Consider the following 15260-nt stretch of genomic DNA (forward strand, 5'->3'; position numbering starts at 1 on the left):
AAATTGGCTTTATTTAATTAATTCATCATTAAATATTGAATTACTCAGTCTTATAGAACAAACAAAGTATAAGAGTTACGAGGAATGGTATACTAAATGAAATGTGCAAGGTGAGGAAAAAATAACATCCACATACATAAAAGGAGAAGAAATTATATAAGTTTAATTGATGATATTTGAGAAAATCGATTTATTTGTGTAGCTTAACGGTCACTCACAATCAGAAGTAGAATTTTTGCCAGAAGTGCGCCCCTAGAAACGAGGAAGAAAAGAGATTATAGGCCAAGAAGGAGGTAGCCCGTGCCCCTCCAGTCAAAAGATACTTTCCATTGGTTCGAGCATTCATTCGTGCTTTAGAACGCGTTGAGCGAACATATTTTACGTGGGATCTGAAAAAATTTCCGATTTGAAATTCTTTAACGCGCGATATTACTGGTGCACGTGGTAAGCAGTATATCGCACGAAGGAAGTAGCTTCCGAGCTATTCAGTCGCCTAGTTTCGTAAAACGCTTTACGAATCTAGAGGATTTCTGAATGACGCACCCTACACGTGCTCGTGATTAATATATATATATATATAAACAAGTAGAGTTGCTTCTACAAAGCTGACTGGAAAAGACCAGCCTGAGTAGTAGTGGGCAAACGGTACATTTTGAAAGACACGCTTCGATCTCCACAGTGAACAACCCTAGTTGGACAACCTGACGCGTCCAGAAGCCAAAGCAGGTAAATATGCGTAAAGCCATTTTTCAAAAAGGGTCACTTACACCTTTGATGTCATTTAACAACGTAACTCAATTCAAAGCATCCTTCTATTTTACTATCATCAATAACTTTGTAAACTCGTCTAAATTATATCCTTTGATTATTTTTTAGTCTCCTGATATTATCGACGTATGTTAATGTTTATTTAATAATATCAATGCTAATAGAAAAATTATCATTCACCGATAATTTTCCAATTATTTTTACATTATTCCTACCGAATCAGCAGAATCTCTTTTTCTTCATTAACACGTTTGCTGCCATTGAAGTGCCAAGGCAGCTCATTTGATTGTGCTGGCATATACCCTCGGCGCGCCAGTGCGTCTAGGTGAGAGACGCAGTTTTAGGGCAAGCTTCTTTCGGGACCACTGCAATTCGATATTATCGTAGTTGTAGGCACTCGGTAACGGTATTGTATCTAGAATCAAATTTTAGATTGCTTGAACTATTTTGCTGTTGACGTGTAAACATACTAATATTTACTTTCATTTTTACCACAAAAAATACATGCTCCGGAAAAAGAGTTAATGGTTCAAACTCGATTTGTCTTACGCTACAGTTTATTACATTGATCGGTATGTTATTTTCTAAAAAGAAAGAAAAATTAAACATATTTGTGTTATATTGCATTAACGAAGCAACAAGATTAATATGAAATAAATACAAATATTTTCTACATTATGCGATGTCAACACACTCTTTGATGATGAAACCTATTGCGAAATAACGATAAAATCAATATACTGGAAAATGTAGTAATGGCACTAAATAAACAAAAGCGAAGTCCTATCAGTCCAATGGGGGTCAACAGTTTACAAGGGCAATGTAGATAATGTGCAAAGTTGCCAGGGGGTCTCTTTGAAAGAAAATTGCATTTACATGTCTCTTTCCATTCTTATTGTAGCATTTTTTAATTTTTAGCCTTAATCCAATGCAACAAAAGTATAATCCTTATGAAATCGATTTCCTGTAAGAAAAATTTAACGGTACACTTTTCTCGAGGATCGGTCGAGAACATAAGTTGATTTTAGAATTATTAACATTATCGCGACCCAGTAATCCATCGATTCGAGCTCAATACTTTTTATCTCTTTTGCAGTTACATCCTAGATTGTCCGCCGAGAGAAATTATCCCTCAAACTTTGACCCGAGTTTCACAATCATACGATTAGATTGAAAAGCCAGAGCATATTGGCTAATATACCGTTGGTACTAATATATTTTTCAACCAATACGGGAAATCGAAAAAAATAATTTTGGTTAAAAACTTATTTCGTTTGTTATTACAATTATAAAAGACCTTGCTAAAAAATTGATATTTCTTTCAGATAGCCATAAGCATGTCTTGCGATCAGGGGGACCAATGCTGCTCTCAATTGTCGCAACTCACGATTAAAGGAACCGAGGCTGAGAAACCGCGTAGCAAAGGTGAAACGAGAGGTCAGCGACTCACTGGACTAACTCACGAATGTGGTGTTTTTGGTTGTATAGCAGCCGGCGATTGGCCTTCGCAGATAGATGTTGGACAAGTGATATGTCTTGGTGAGATCTTTAAGCAATGAAACATTCTTACATAATCATTAGAGCGTCCTCAGGGGACACAGGAGAGGTGAAAATCAAGGTTTAAACCAAGCTCCCTTTTATTTCACAGGTTTGGTAGCGCTGCAGCACAGGGGCCAGGAAAGTGCTGGTATAGTTACTAGCGAGGGAGTTTGCGCAAAGTCATTCCACGTGCACAAAGGCATGGGTATGATAAACAATATTTTTAACGATGAGAATATGAAAAAACTTAAAGGAAACCTTGGAATTGGCCATACCAGATACAGCACGAGTGCAGCTAGCGAGGAAGTTAATTGTCAGCCGTTCGTGGTTCATACTGCACATGGTGCACTGGCGGTTGCTCATAATGGAGAACTCGTAAATACCGAATCTTTGCGAAAAATGGTAATTTAAACGTATCTTTGTTATAGAGCCCTGATTATTGGCAATGCGTTAATGATTTGATTCGATGGGAAGGTACTTGGACGTGGTGTAGGTTTATCGACGCATTCGGACTCTGAGTTAATCACACAAGCCTTGTGTCTGAATCCACCCGAGGGTGAAATCAATGGACCCGATTGGCCAGCCAGAATTAAGCATCTCATGCAATTGGCACCCCTCTCGTACTCCCTCGTGATAATGCAGAGAGACAAGATATATGGTGTGCGAGATCCTTATGGAAACAGACCACTTTGCTTGGGAAAAATCGTGCCAGTTGGTAATCTCGGTGGGTTTTTAGTACTAGTCTTCTGATGATATGCGTAACTCTGTTCATTTCATATTCATAATGCTAGCTTATATATGAAAAATATATTATATTCTAATGTGTATAATCTATTCGCATAGCTGGAAATGATTCTGATGACGACGACGAAGCAGAAGGCTGGGTTATTTCGTCAGAATCTTGTGGCTTTTTAAGTATTGGTGCAAGGTATGTTCGTGAAGTATTTCCTGGTGAAATAGTAGAGCTGACGCGTGAAGGTATCAAAACCATTGATATAATTGAAAGACCGGATAAAAAGCCTCAAGCATTTTGCATTTTTGAATACGTTTATTTTGCGAGGAGCGATAGCATTTTTGAAGGTTCGTAATTAATACAAATAATCTATTTTCTTTACGTAGAGCCATATTATTAGTAAGAATACGTACATGTGAGTTTTTTGGTGAAATTTTTCTGATACAAATTTTAGAAATGTGAATAGGCGAGTAGCTTGCATCGTGAACTGAAAAGGAGCGATTATTTTTTTACCATTTTTTGCGCGAATTAGAATTTGGCTGTATTATGTAAGTACTGCACATGATGTTATTGATAAACGGACAGTAGAATTTTTTTATTTAGGAAATATCAGACTAATCTTGCTTTCTTAGTAGTTTCACAGGTAAGTAGCTTGAATTGTAAGCATAGTGAAAACGCGCTTGTCTTAACTGCTAAAGAACTTCGACACCTGCGAGCTACTTGCAATCCTGATTAATATTTAATTATATGAAAAACTCGCATGTGTACACATCTTAAGAATAATTTAATCAGATTTTCGTTTCAATGTCCGCTTTAGGACAAATGGTATATTCTGTTCGTATGCAATGCGGAAGAGTACTAGCTCTCGAATCACCAATTGAAGCAGATATCGTTAGTTCGGTACCGGAGTCTGGAACAGCTGCAGCACATGGTTATGCTAGACAAGTAATGATAATTTTCAAATTCTAGTTATGTATAAGATTTTACCATCTTTTATATTGTTCTATAAATTATATTTTATTCATTTAGTCTAAAATACCGTTTGCCGAAGTGCTATGCAAAAATAGATATGTTGGTAGAACATTTATCCAGCCTAGTACACGACTCAGACAGCTTGGAGTTGCAAAGAAATTTGGTGCTCTGTCTGAGAATGTCAAAGGCAAGAAATTGATTCTCATTGATGATTCAATAGTGAGAGGTAATACTATTGGTCCAATTATTAAGCTACTTCGTGATGCAGGAGCGAAAGAGGTAATTTTTACAACGCATGTTTTCCAAGTAATTGTTATTTTTTATAAAATCTATAGTGGGGGACCTTTACATTGATTTTCTCTTTAGGTGCACATCAGGATTGCTTCACCACCCTTGAAATATCCATGTTATATGGGAATAAATATTCCAACGAGAGAAGAACTTATAGCCAACCGACTTGATAGTATAAAATTAGCGAAACACGTTGGAGCAGATAGCTTAGCGTACCTTTCAGTTGAAGGATTAGTCGAGGCTGTTCGATATCGTATGGATCATCGGGACGCCAGCAACATTGGACATTGTACTGCTTGTTTAACTGGTGAATACCCCGATGAATTGCCGGGTGATTTGGATTGGTAGTTTATTTCGTGGCTCACGACGTCCATATTATTGCTTATCATAGTAAACGTTTTTCCTTCGCTGCAGATTTATTTCAGTAGTCTCTATTTTTGATACATACTTAAGATTAGTGAATAATCTTTTTTCATAGATTTTTATTGTCATTAGAAAATGAATCGTAACGAGCTTGATTCAGTATTTCTCTATGAATAATGATTAAAATTAAAATCATTTAAAGTATATCTATCATCGTAAACAAATTATTGACAGGTTTAATAATATTTTTAATGCAAAGAGAAACACCTCAACCGTGTGTGAATAAGAAAAATTAAAATGGAAGGCAAGGTATTCCATGGATTTAAAATAATCAATTTCATTGTAAATATAAAAATGCATGCTTGCAATATATGTGCTTATATCAGATAAACATTTAGATGTTAGTGATGTTTTGTTAAGCTAATACTAATTACCGATGTTATCGAAAATTTTCCCCTATTGAGGTCATTGAAGGTACAGAAAACTACAGAGATATTTTTTGATTCTGTAACCCAAGTTTCCAAAATAACAAACTTGAAATGTTTTAAGTAAGCATTCTAATATATTGAGTAAATGTTTTATCTAATTATAAGCACAGAGCATAACAGACTTTGTGTGACCTTAATGTTATATTTTGATGAATGACCTCAATGGGTTAAAATCTCAAATGACACCAAAAATTTACAGTGCAGCTTTAATCTTTGTTTAGGATAAAATTCAATAACTTCCATTCATAATTTAGATGATGAAGTTATAGTTATTTTGTTAATAGCAAATAATATGAAAACTTGTAAGATTGGTATTTGATATATCATTAACTCTATGGAAACTATGGATGTATACATCCTTTTGGTAGAAAACTTTTCTGTTATCAAGGATTACATTTATTTTCTTGCATATATTGATACCTGGTTGTATATGTAAGAATTATGAAATGTGTTAATTCAACATTTATAACTTCTAACCAATTTTTAGCAACATTCCGCTCTTACTCCATGTGCATCTTAAAGAGAACATGTATAAAATATGAAAAATATAGGACTGATTACTATATATTTATTTCCTTTCCTTATGTATACATTAAAAAAATAATTATTTTATCGATAAATTATGCAAATTAATGGCCTACCTTTTGCCCTTCTCATATTTTTCTGCAATTTTCTTTAGATTTTCTGAAATTTCTTTCATTTTTGCTTCACGTTTGGACAATTTGACACTATTCTTATCATTCACTGATTCTATTAAAGCTACATAGGCATTGTCAGATATGAGTTCACTTGAGTTATTACTTTCAGATATATTCAAGTTTGATTTATTAGATGTATCATCACACTCTTTATCTTGTTCAGTTCTAGGAGTTGTACCCTTTTCTTTCATAGATGAATGCTTTTTCTTCTTAATTTTTTCTAAAGGTTTTTTAGTAGTTAATTTTCCCTTTTTCTTCTTAGAAGGTTTGATAATTTCTATATGCCCTGCTGTATATGTAGGCCCTTTTTCTAGTATTGTTTCTTTAGAAGTTGAGGGTTGTGGATCTAAACTTGATTCAACTTCATTGTTTTCAATCACATTTTTACATATTTTATCAATATTAGCTTCATCTATAATATCTAATACTTTGGTATTCTCAGTATCAAATGAATTTGATATATTATTTATGTTTTCATCAGATTCTTTTACAACACTTGTGGTTAAAGGATTTGTCTTTTGTTTATATATTGCAAAAGGATTATCTTCATCTGAGTCAGACTCTGGCATAATACCTTGCGATTTTTGTTCTTCTCTAACTCTTTGTTTTTCCAAATAGGTGTTTAATTCACTTAGTCTTTTATCTCTTATGTTTTGCCAAAATGTAAGAGCATCTTTTTGATATTTAGGAGGAACTCCAGCCTCATTGATTGTTTTTAAATTTGGTATACAATCTGGATGTTGAGAATCACCAAGAACCTCTGTATGCTGCTTAGTAAAGACTCTCTGCATTTTTAATAATTTCTTTGTTTTTTGAAAATATTTTAGAGTAGGATTTATATCAAAAATTGGGTCATCCACAGTGGGATTCTTATCCTCTTCAAAAAATAGATACGTTCCAACAGCATCTTCATAAGTGCCTTCATAAAACTGAAATTTTTTTTACGAAGTTATTCATTATGTGAAATGATTATACAAATTATAAATTTGGAATAAAAATATTTATGATTTATTACGTACCCGGCCATTAATTTGCATTATAGGATGATCAGTATCTATACCTGTAATATCCAGTTGGAATTGTTTGTCATTTAATGTATTGTTACCTATAGACCCTTCAAATTCAACATAAACAAGAATTTCTTCTTCGTCTTCTGAAAGCTGCGTTGCCAAATCCGCCATCTTGAACTATACTGCACTACATCACTACATGTGCTTGTGCATACTGCATACTGGCCTTACTATACTTACATGCCACAATGCCCACAATTGCCACTGACACTGACAGTACATGTATACATGGCTGACGTGACCGGTGACGATATGCATGGCAATTAGCAATTGGCATGGCAATAAGATACAGATGCCAGCCGTTCAACTACATTAAGGTATGATCAAGGCAAAATCAAACAAACTATTCAAACAACGTGTATTGCACTACACTTCGCACTACACTACAAAGTAAAGTACGCTGTGGGGCACTGTGCAATGTACATTCTGCGGCGTGTGCGTGTGGTTGTGTACTTATGCAGTTGCAGTTGCAGAATTTTGCAGTTGTATGAATCGTATAACTTTTAATTGTTGGGACGGCTGTCGGGGGCGGGCGCAGGCGGGCGTCGGCTACCCGGCCGACCTCCCTCTCTGGACGTTATTCATTCATATTTCATTCCATTGCTCACTGCACGCACACCATTCCCATTCCTTCGATGCATGCATCTGTATATGCGGATTGCGGTGTTCACCAGACTCAGGACCGATTCCACAAGCCTTGTTTAAACTGGATTAAGTTAATTATGCTATATTCTATGTGACATAAAATATAGCAAAATTAACTTAATCCAGATCAAAAAAGGCTTGTAGAACCGGGCCTCAGCCGTCTGAGCCTGAGCTAGACATGTGTCACTGTGGCCGGTATTCATAGTCGTTGCTTATATTTAAGACCGACTTAAGCATAGGTTATCTTTTTCTATTAATGTTAGGGGAAAAAGGACAATCAATACTTTAAGTCAGACTTAAATATAAGCAATGACTATGAATACCGGCCTGTGTATCAGTTTGTATGGTTTTAGTAGTATAGTTCATGTTACGATTACGAGTACAAAGTATATCACTTTATTTTCAGTTAAAATAACTTTCAGTCTTTTGATTAGTAAAAGTTGAATGATTTCAACTTTTTTAGAGCAGTATTAGTGGAACATAGGAAAAAAAGATTATAAAAAGAAAATTAGATTTACGTGACCGCTTGTCGATAATATCAACAATCGGCTAGCGCTACTGCCATAAAAATTGATGAAAACATACCTTGATGGCTGCGTATCACTGCGTATTGTGATTCATGATAATTGTGATGCGACTCTGAAGTCCGACCGAATCCGGACGACCGGAGCCGGAGCGCCCGAAGTTCCGATCTGATCCCGGTGGCCGGTACGGCTAACGGCAGTACTCCTACATACCACTCCTGGTCATCACTCGTCACAGTCCGTCACACTCGTCACACTACTCACACTTCCTCCACACCACACACTACACCAGTCCTCCAATTCTCTGGTTAATGTTATTCGCAGTGATTGTGTCTGTGGATTCCGTGTATGGATTTCATTGTATTTTTTTTAATTGTACATAAAATTATTTTTTTGACTGAATACTGAATTTGATTAATTTGTAATAATTATAAGTACGAGTAACTTGAACAAAGTGGTATTTGAACAAGAAAGTTTAGTACTCTTATAATTTCAAGAATGGGAGATAGACCGAATGGGGAATACACATATCATAGAAACAATTTAGAAGAGGAAACGTTCCAAAGAAAAATGGAAAATGTCGAATGTGATGAAAAAGAACAGCAATCGGATAAGGCCGGGGAATACGTACGTGAGCTTTTGCAAGAAAAAGTGGAACTTGATTCAAACAAATGGCCCAATGCTATTCAACTTATAGATCAGGGTAAAATTATATTTTTTTGTAATATCTAAATATAGAGATAACTTTTATATTTGTATTAATTTTTTATAACAGAAATCCAAAAGACACAAGCTATTGGTAAACCTTTAAGAGATCCTAAGTATGTAGATATTTATCGGGATAAGCCAATCCGTGTATCTGTTAAAGTTTTAGTACCCATTCGTGAACATCCTAAGGTAATGACTAATATATTCTCTAGATAATGAATGTTTGGTAACTATGTTCTTTTTATTATTTACAGTTCAACTTTGTTGGAAAACTTTTAGGGCCTAAAGGTAATACTCTGAAGCGCTTGCAGGAAGAAACTTTGTGTAAAATGGCAGTATTAGGGAAAGGTTCAATGAAAGATAGACAAAAGGTACTTTTTTGGAATATGAGAAAGTTATATCTTCATTAATAAAATTTAATGTATCATCTGTTTGTGTTTAGGAAGATGAATGCAGATTATCTTTGGATCCTAAGTATGCTCATCTATCAGATGACTTACACGTGGAAATAACTGCTATTGCTCAACCTGCTGAAGCTTATGCAAGGATTGCATTTGCTTTAGCTGAAATAAGCAAATATTTGATACCAGACAATAATGATATGATACGTCAAAAACAAATGAGAGAAATGGAAATGACAATGAATGAAGAACCTTCTGGTAATAATGGGCCAGCTATTAGAGGTCACGTTGGTAGTGGGGGAATGGTTAGGTCCAATACAAGAATAGCAACACCAAGGCCTGGAAGAGGTTTTTGCTCTTTTACAGAAATTAATAATTCTTAATGTTAAAGATTCGTATAACACAAAATATTATTCTGATATAGGGGGTCTTCTTCCTGCACCTACAGCTCGTGGTCCGATTTCTAGAGGAGCTGCACCTGTAAAAACAAAAGTTTTATCTATATTAGATCGGGCACGTGTGGCTATGGACCCAAATTATGGGTAGGGAATATATTTTTATATATTATTTCTAACACTAGATTTACCAGACTAGTAAAAATGACTAGTTTAATAATTTCAGTTGAAAACTTCTACTTAATGTAAAATTTTTTTCCAAAAGTGTTATTAAGACTTTTGTAGTTAAAATTAAATTATCAGTTTTCTGAAGATTATATTATTTCATATCTATTTGAAAAAAATGATATTTTTTATTATTGACATCTGTACCCCAGTACCAACCATAATGACTCTTGTTTTGATAGAAATAAGTATATTATATTGTTGGTAAATCTAGTTTTAACTATAATTTCATCTCAAATAAGTAATATATAAATAATTTCGATACAAAGGTATGAAACAGCAAGCGCACCATCAGGAAATCGTGGCGTGGCGCATCATGATTATGATTACAATACTGTTGCTACGACTAGCAGTAATAGTCGTTATAATGATCGTCACTATGCTTCATCAGCAGGGTTCGTAGATATCAAAACAATTTAATTACAAAAAATGTTTTATCATTTTTAATTGATATTAGCATTTTTTTTTAAAGAAAAGGTTATTTTGTTTCATTTAATTAAAAGAGTAGGAAATACATAAATTTCGTTTCATGGAAAGGTAATAACTGTTCATCATTTAGGTACACCACCTATGATTATGAGGATGAAATTGCACCACAACCTTCACATGATTATTACGAATCATCGGACTATTCAGGTATGTTTTTACTTTATTTATTATTATTACCTAAGTGTAAGATTGAGTTGCTAGTATGGAAAATTAACATGTTGGTTGCAAGGTAAAGAGATGGATTGTGCAATGTTTATATTAAAATGAGGATTTATTTCTTTGTATACTTGGGTTTTTTAAGCAAAATTGGTGTATGGTTGACAAAGTGATACCATTTATATGTAGTTGCATTAACTTTAAAGCAACCTGTGGTAGAATTGCAATATTAAAAGAATAAATTAAATTTATTATATTGTTTTGTTAATCAATATAAATAATATTATATACTCATTAAAATTTGAATATAAAATTTCTGTTGCTATAGAAGAGAGATTATAAATTAAAACTAAAGGAGAAAGAATGTGCTATAATGATAATCATTTAAAATATATATTAACTGAATAAACCACAATATTTTCAAAAGTATTTCGAATGCATTTCATCCATAATATGCACGTGATCAAAATTGTTAAGGAAAAGTTTAATAACCTGTAAAATAAAACAGAAAAAAATGGATTAAAATAAGTTAATAGATCTTAAAAGCAGTGCAGAATGTTTATTAATATTGCGGTGATTTCGATACTTTTTAAATAAAACTCGTGTATAAAATCCACAGACGATTCATCAAGACGCGCATGGAAATCATACAAGACAACAACAACGTCAGGCTCAAGTTCGCGCTATCGGAACGCTCCTTATACGCGACCTTCCAAGTAAAAATCTGTAAAATTCATTTCTTTATAATATTTTTTTCATTTTAATTCATTTCTGTATTGCTTTTGTTTTTTTTTCTTATTTTTAATTTACTATTTCATAGCCCCAAAATGTTAACGTATGACGGTAACATGCGACGTCCTTTGATGCCGCCGTCTTCAACAAAACTTTTAAATGATCGTATGCCAGGTCGTCTTTAAAAAAAACACATAGGAGAGTTAAACGGTAAATAAGATTCTCTAAATTTAATTCTAAAAAGCAAAAAATCTTAATTGACTTATGGTTTTAATAATATAATATTGACAATGAAAATTAATTCAATTATCACTTCGTAATTAATATAATTATCAGTTCGCTTGATTTTAACATATAGTTTATTGCTTGAATTTAAATAAAAACATCTCTAGCTTAAAAAAAATAGATATTCAGATACTTTGATTCAATTAACCGCGAGCAATGTAATAATTGTGATGCTTGACTTTTCCAAAAGGAAGAGTAGCTCGTACAAATAATTAGTTATTTTTTTATCGGACCTTAGCATGATTTCAATATTAAATTATTTTGTAATGTAAAAATTGCAATAATATTCAAAGTGGGTCATGAATAATTACAGCAATCTTTCGCTAGACAATAATTGATCAATTTAAAAAAGTTGATTAAACAATGAAATATTATTATCGTTCATCGGAATGAAAAATTATAAATAATTAAAATTTTTGTTCTTTATAACATTTTCTGAAAAATATTTTTAAATAATTTTTATTTTTGTGTGCAATATTTATTAACATACCGTGCATACTTTTCAGATAATTAGTCGTGGCAACTGGATAAGTCGGATCATATTTTTATGATGAAAATGTAAACCAAAACAAAAAAATTATTTATCGTATTATGCGAACAGTGGTTACAAAGATCTATTGTTACATTAGATATACAATTTTTATGCTAAATAGAGCAGTTTGTTTATTTTTGATTAAAAGTTTCAAAAGTTAATAAAGCATAGGGGAGAGCAGGAAGAAACTAATTATGTTAACGATGAAAATAAATAATAAGGATGACGATGGTGATTCAGTAATATTAAGCAAGATTAGTTTTATAAATATAACCAATGTTTAGTTATATTGATTATATTATTAATAATTTCATAGAAAAAGAGTATGCTGTAATAACATAGCAACTAACAAGTAAAGAATTAAAACGTTTGAGTTTAAACATGAAGTTTAATTTTTACGTTAAACATATAAGTATTAATAAACTAAGCATCATACTTAATTGTAAATGTAAAAATCTTACATTGCAAATTAAAATGTTAAATATTGATGCCAAATAAAATATGCAATTAGTTTAAAAGAAGTTAATAGCTTTACCGTATTTTTTCAATATCTTATTAGCCGGTTGTTGATACTTTATTTAAATCATTCAGTAAAATACCAAGAAATAAATTAATAAAAAATTAGTAAAGTAAAATGAAGATAAAAATAATGCATTGGTTATCGCGAGAAACGTTTAGTAACGTTTATACTGTAAACATAAAAAGAACAATGCATATATCGGAAAAACCGAAATGCAAATTATTCTTATACTTTAAATGTTTTCATATACTCTTTAAATAATGTTATTCAATCAACTCTAAATGTGTATATGTCATACATTGAAATAAATATAAAGGCTAATAAATCTATAAAATATGTTGGTTAGATTTAATAAAAAAAAATCCTTTCTACTAAATCTATTACATAAAATTTAAAAAAAATAATAGAAATCTCTGTATCGTAATTTGCGGATGTAACGTATATTAAACATTTTTTGTGGTTAATGTTATAATTGATTGTATTTAAATTTAGTGGTAAAGATTATATATCAGATTAGTGGATATTTATTAAAAATAGTAATTTTTATTAGCAGGTTGAGGATACGTTGGGAATCACTTATGGGAAGGTGTTTTTAAAAATTGAATTGCCAGTATCTACTTAGGTTCTGGTCCTGAAACTGCAAAAATGAATCTTAGACTGATTTATCCGTGAGTACTTAATGTATGATGTCTCATGCTTAGAATACTTTCTCAGCTAGTGCTTTATGCTTGCATATCTTTCAGTAAAAGTGCTTCATGCATTTTTCCTCCACAGCCTATAATTAAATTAAAGTGATAGATTTCCTATATATCTCGTTTCTATTCCTTATAGTTTTCATAATAATTATCACCGTAAGCATAATCCAAAATTGAATAGCCAACTCTCAAATATGTAAGTTCTTACCTAGAAAATTATTCTATTTGAATACTGTATACTGTTTGGTTACTAATTTTCTACCTCTAACTCATTTTTTTATTTAAAAAAGCATAAATATTTGTCTTATTTATATTGGTTGATTGTTATTAAATACTATATTGATTATTAACAGTTTAGTTGAATTTTTGGAAAAAATATTTCGGAAAATAATTTTGAACCGGTAACTTTTAGATATCTTAATGCAACGGTGGGTTTATTTCCTATAAAAAAATTATTCAATGTGTATGAATAGGTCTAAATAATTTTTATTGACATACTTACTTTATTCATGTAATCATTTATATTTTAGCTTCTATCGATTGCGTTTTCGTTGATAGCTTTATATGTACAATAATTTTTAGATTATATGAAATTTAAATTGTTTTTTTCCCTTTAATTAAAACAATCATACATACGAAGTACAATTGCAGCTCGCAATTGTTAATTAATAATTGTGCATTATAATACATTTGAAGTTTTTCCAGACTGGAATGGGCTCTTCGATCAGATTTTCGTTCATCCAAAAGACGAGACAAGACGAAGTGTTTTATATACATACAGAACGTGTGGTTGTTGAATAGAAATGAATAAAAAAAGTCATTGCGTGAATAAAAATTTACTCTTGTAATTATTACTACGCATATTATTCTGTTAAATTTTTATTGAGACCTTTAAAGGTGCCGACGAAAGCTCGACGAAGCAGACGCAGTAAATATTAAACTGCATCTAAAGTTTAAATTGCTTAAAAACAATATCCTTATTTATTTATCACACACCAATATACAAAAATGAACTGTATAATCAATATCAGAATATAATATGCTACGAAATTCAAATATATTTAATAAAGATATATCTGAGTATCTTACAAGATTAGAATGATGCATCTCAACTTGGAACAAAATCGTCTACAACATTCTTCGCAGTTGGCACAGAAAATCTGGTACAAAACGTGATGCTACGGCCGCTTTTCTAAGGATTATAAATAAGTATTAATTTACGGTGCTAAGTCTAATGAGTTGCCTAAATAGTCATGAATGAAAATAACTTTCGAGCTTCCTTTCCATACTCAAAACTTTTGCCTAACTAAACATTCACATTCTTTGTCACTCGTTGCTCTCTGGCTGGCTTTCTTTCTCACCCACACACGCGCGCACGCAAATAATCACACGCACACCTATATAGATTATCTCGTCCTATCCGTTGCCGGCATCTCGAAAAGCTTTTCGTCTCATTGCTGCTTTATTCCCCGTCCAACGCGTTTTTTAACGTGTAAATCCTCGATTATGGTGTCGCGCTTCATCGTTTGGCTTTTTTCACGGTGTTAACGAAACAAAGGAGAAATAAAATAAAGTAGATAATTGTTACAACGACGTGGCTATAGGCATTGGCTATTCTTGATTTTTCCTAATCGAACAACGGAAAAGCTTTCAGTTTTCTCTCGAAACTCGTTACTACCATTGTTTCGTGCTGCCATCCAAATATTGTTTCGTCTTTCATGAAAAACATGGAATGCATAGTGTTTAGCGTTTGATATCTTAATAATGTACGATTATATCACAAGAAAGATTCAAATACTCTGTACATAATAACGAAGGCTGAACAGTCCTCGCTCTCAGGTTTTTTTTTAATCTTACATTTATCGTCTAAGATTTAATTACAAAGTTAGAGATATGTCTCAGGTTCACCTGGTATTGTACTTGATACAATCATTCCCACGCCATTTAGCACTGGCGTAAAGAATCTCAGCGGAACTCATAATCCACCCTCTTCATCCCCCACCTAGCTTTCGCTCAACTGGCTAAACGCGA

At 32.5% G+C, this 15260-nt stretch overlaps 3 protein-coding genes across 6 annotated transcripts; 2 read left to right on the forward strand and 1 right to left on the reverse strand.

The window, feature by feature from the left end:
- Positions 1-37: 37 nt before the first annotated feature.
- Positions 38-5719, forward strand: LOC136780625 (amidophosphoribosyltransferase-like). The gene is made up of 9 exons (XM_066739124.1): positions 38-110; positions 203-726; positions 2094-2307; positions 2417-2709; positions 2782-3031; positions 3151-3387; positions 3858-3985; positions 4070-4291; positions 4379-5719. The coding sequence occupies exons 3-9, from the start codon at positions 2106-2108 to the stop codon at positions 4649-4651; spliced, it is 1605 nt and encodes a 534-aa protein (XP_066595221.1). The 5' UTR covers positions 38-110; positions 203-726; positions 2094-2105; the 3' UTR covers positions 4652-5719.
- On the reverse strand, positions 5540-8248 carry LOC136780632 (uncharacterized). Its single transcript, XM_066739138.1, has 4 exons — positions 8153-8248; positions 6872-7628; positions 5796-6781; positions 5540-5669 (listed from the first exon to the last, which is right to left on the reverse strand). Exons 2-4 carry the CDS (start codon positions 7031-7033, stop codon positions 5627-5629), a joined length of 1191 nt encoding a protein of 396 aa, XP_066595235.1. The 5' UTR covers positions 7034-7628; positions 8153-8248; the 3' UTR covers positions 5540-5626.
- Positions 8249-8306: 58 nt separating this feature from the next.
- On the forward strand, positions 8307-14064 carry LOC136780630 (KH domain-containing, RNA-binding, signal transduction-associated protein 3-like). Of its 4 annotated transcripts, XM_066739134.1 has the most exons (10): positions 8308-8794; positions 8867-8988; positions 9054-9170; positions 9242-9548; positions 9625-9742; positions 10090-10215; positions 10380-10456; positions 11085-11181; positions 11286-11407; positions 11989-12868. In XM_066739134.1, exons 1-9 carry the CDS (start codon positions 8590-8592, stop codon positions 11380-11382), a joined length of 1266 nt encoding a protein of 421 aa, XP_066595231.1. In that variant the 5' UTR covers positions 8308-8589; the 3' UTR covers positions 11383-11407; positions 11989-12868. The 4 variants fall into 4 exon arrangements, 2 of the variants coding, with proteins under 2 accessions (XP_066595232.1, XP_066595231.1); XR_010823779.1 differs by lacking the exons at positions 11085-11181; positions 11286-11407; positions 11989-12868 and adding exons at positions 13085-13202; positions 13926-14064 and having other exon boundaries at positions 8307-8794; XR_010823780.1 differs by lacking the exons at positions 11085-11181; positions 11286-11407; positions 11989-12868 and adding exons at positions 13085-13202; positions 13935-14064 and having other exon boundaries at positions 8307-8794.
- The last annotated feature ends 1196 nt before the right edge of the window (positions 14065-15260 follow it).

The sequence above is a fragment of the Prorops nasuta genome, unplaced genomic scaffold, assembly GCF_024137725.1.
Source record: "Prorops nasuta isolate Cenicafe-Biocafe unplaced genomic scaffold, Cenicafe_Pnas_1.2 PNAS00019, whole genome shotgun sequence".
Taxonomy (NCBI): domain Eukaryota; kingdom Metazoa; phylum Arthropoda; class Insecta; order Hymenoptera; family Bethylidae; genus Prorops; species Prorops nasuta.